The sequence below is a fragment of the Fulmarus glacialis genome, unplaced genomic scaffold (genome assembly GCF_000690835.1).
Source record: "Fulmarus glacialis isolate BGI_N327 unplaced genomic scaffold, ASM69083v1 scaffold17779, whole genome shotgun sequence".
In the NCBI taxonomy this organism is placed as follows: domain Eukaryota; kingdom Metazoa; phylum Chordata; class Aves; order Procellariiformes; family Procellariidae; genus Fulmarus; species Fulmarus glacialis.
The window spans coordinates 286-1736 of NW_009232790.1; the positions used below are offsets into that span (position 1 = coordinate 286).

The following is a 1451-nucleotide window of genomic DNA, read 5'->3' on the forward strand; positions in this document are numbered from 1 at the left end:
CCCCAGGGGGGGCTTCAGCTCCAGCGGGGCGGTTTTTGGGGGGAACATCTGGGGTTTGGGGTGATGCTGGTTCCTCAGTGCCGTTTTGAACCCCCTTGCCCAGGGATCACAGGGATCCTAATGAGTGCGGCCGGGCTGCCTGTCTGCCTGACACGGCCCCCCAAGCTGGTGCTGCATCCCCCGCCTGTCAGCAAAAGCGAGATCCAGTCCATCCCCGGCATCTGCCACACCTGCCCGTCCACCCCCGGCCCCCCCCCCCCCTGCCGCAAGACCACCAAGAAACAGGCCAAGAAGGGTGAGGAGGCACTTTGCCATTTGGCCCCTCTTCCTGTCCTCCCTTCCCTACCCTGGTTCCCCCCATCTTCTCCTGCCTCCAGCAGTGGGTTTCCCCTGTGCTGCCCTCCAGCCCCTCTGACTCTTGCTCTCCCGCAGGTAAAACCCCGGAGGAGGTACTGAAAAAATACCTGCAGAAGGTGCGGCATCCGCCGGATGAGGTGCGAGCAGCGGGGGTCAGCAGTGGGGTCAGCAGTGGGGTGTCCCTGGGGTGCTTTGCTCTGGGAGGAGCCACTGGGGACATGGGCAATACCCCCATGCCGTGCAGGGGTCTCCTGCCGCCCCTCATGGCTCTGCCCTGTCCCTGTCCCCCTCCGAAGAGGGGCTGAGTGCTGCATGCACGTATTGGCTGACCCCTGTGGTGGCCCAGGGTGACGGCATGGCACCAGGGGTGGGTGCTGGTCCGTGGGCAAGAGCAGGGCAGCTCATCAGCCCCGTGTCCTCAGCGAGACTCTGGCTGCATCCGTCCATCTGACCCCTCTCCTCCCCTTCCATGCAGGACTGCACCATCTGCATGGAGCGCCTCTCTGCACCCTCTGGCTACAAGGGACCCCAGCCGGCCGTCAAGCCCGACCTGGTGGGGAAGCTGGTGAAATGTGGCCACGCCTTCCACCTCCACTGCCTGGTCGCCATGTACAACAACGGCAACAAGGTGCAAGGCTGCAGCCCCGGGGGATGCCTGAGCCCCCGGCTCGGTGACCTGTGCTGAGCTCCACCTGCCCTTGGTGGGATGGTGCTCCAGTCCTGCTGCCCCGGAGGCCTTTGACCTCCCCACCCTCATGGAGAGTTTAATTTTTATCAGCAGCAAGCACTTCAGGACCACTTAATCAGAAACCAGGGTTGCATGGGTGTCTTTTCCCCCCACTATGCCCAGTTTTACGTCCTTGCTTTCCTTCCCAGGGTTAGTGGCAGTGAACTTTGATCCCTGCATGTCTGAGCAGAGCTACCTGGCATCTGGCGCCAGGCAGTGCTTTTCTAGCCTCAGGTGGGCTTTCCTGAGTCCCCTGCAAATGGCCCTTGTGCTCGACATTTCCAGGAAAATGCGTTTCACGTTGCTTGGGGTTTTTTAATATTTATTATCTTTCCCTCTTTGAAAAAAAAAAGCAACCCAAAAAAAC

At 60.9% G+C, this 1451-nt stretch overlaps 1 protein-coding gene across 1 annotated transcript in view; it reads left to right on the top strand.

Moving 5' to 3' along the window:
* Positions 1-1451, top strand: part of LOC104082094 (E3 ubiquitin-protein ligase DTX4-like) — a gene marked incomplete at its 5' end in the record, with an annotated part of 3039 nt that overhangs the window by 83 nt on the left and 1505 nt on the right. The window contains 3 exons of the mRNA XM_009585073.1: positions 95-295; positions 433-494; positions 833-985. Of these exons, the coding sequence (XP_009583368.1) occupies positions 95-295; positions 433-494; positions 833-985 (416 nt within the window). The remainder of the gene's footprint in view (positions 1-94; positions 296-432; positions 495-832; positions 986-1451) is intronic.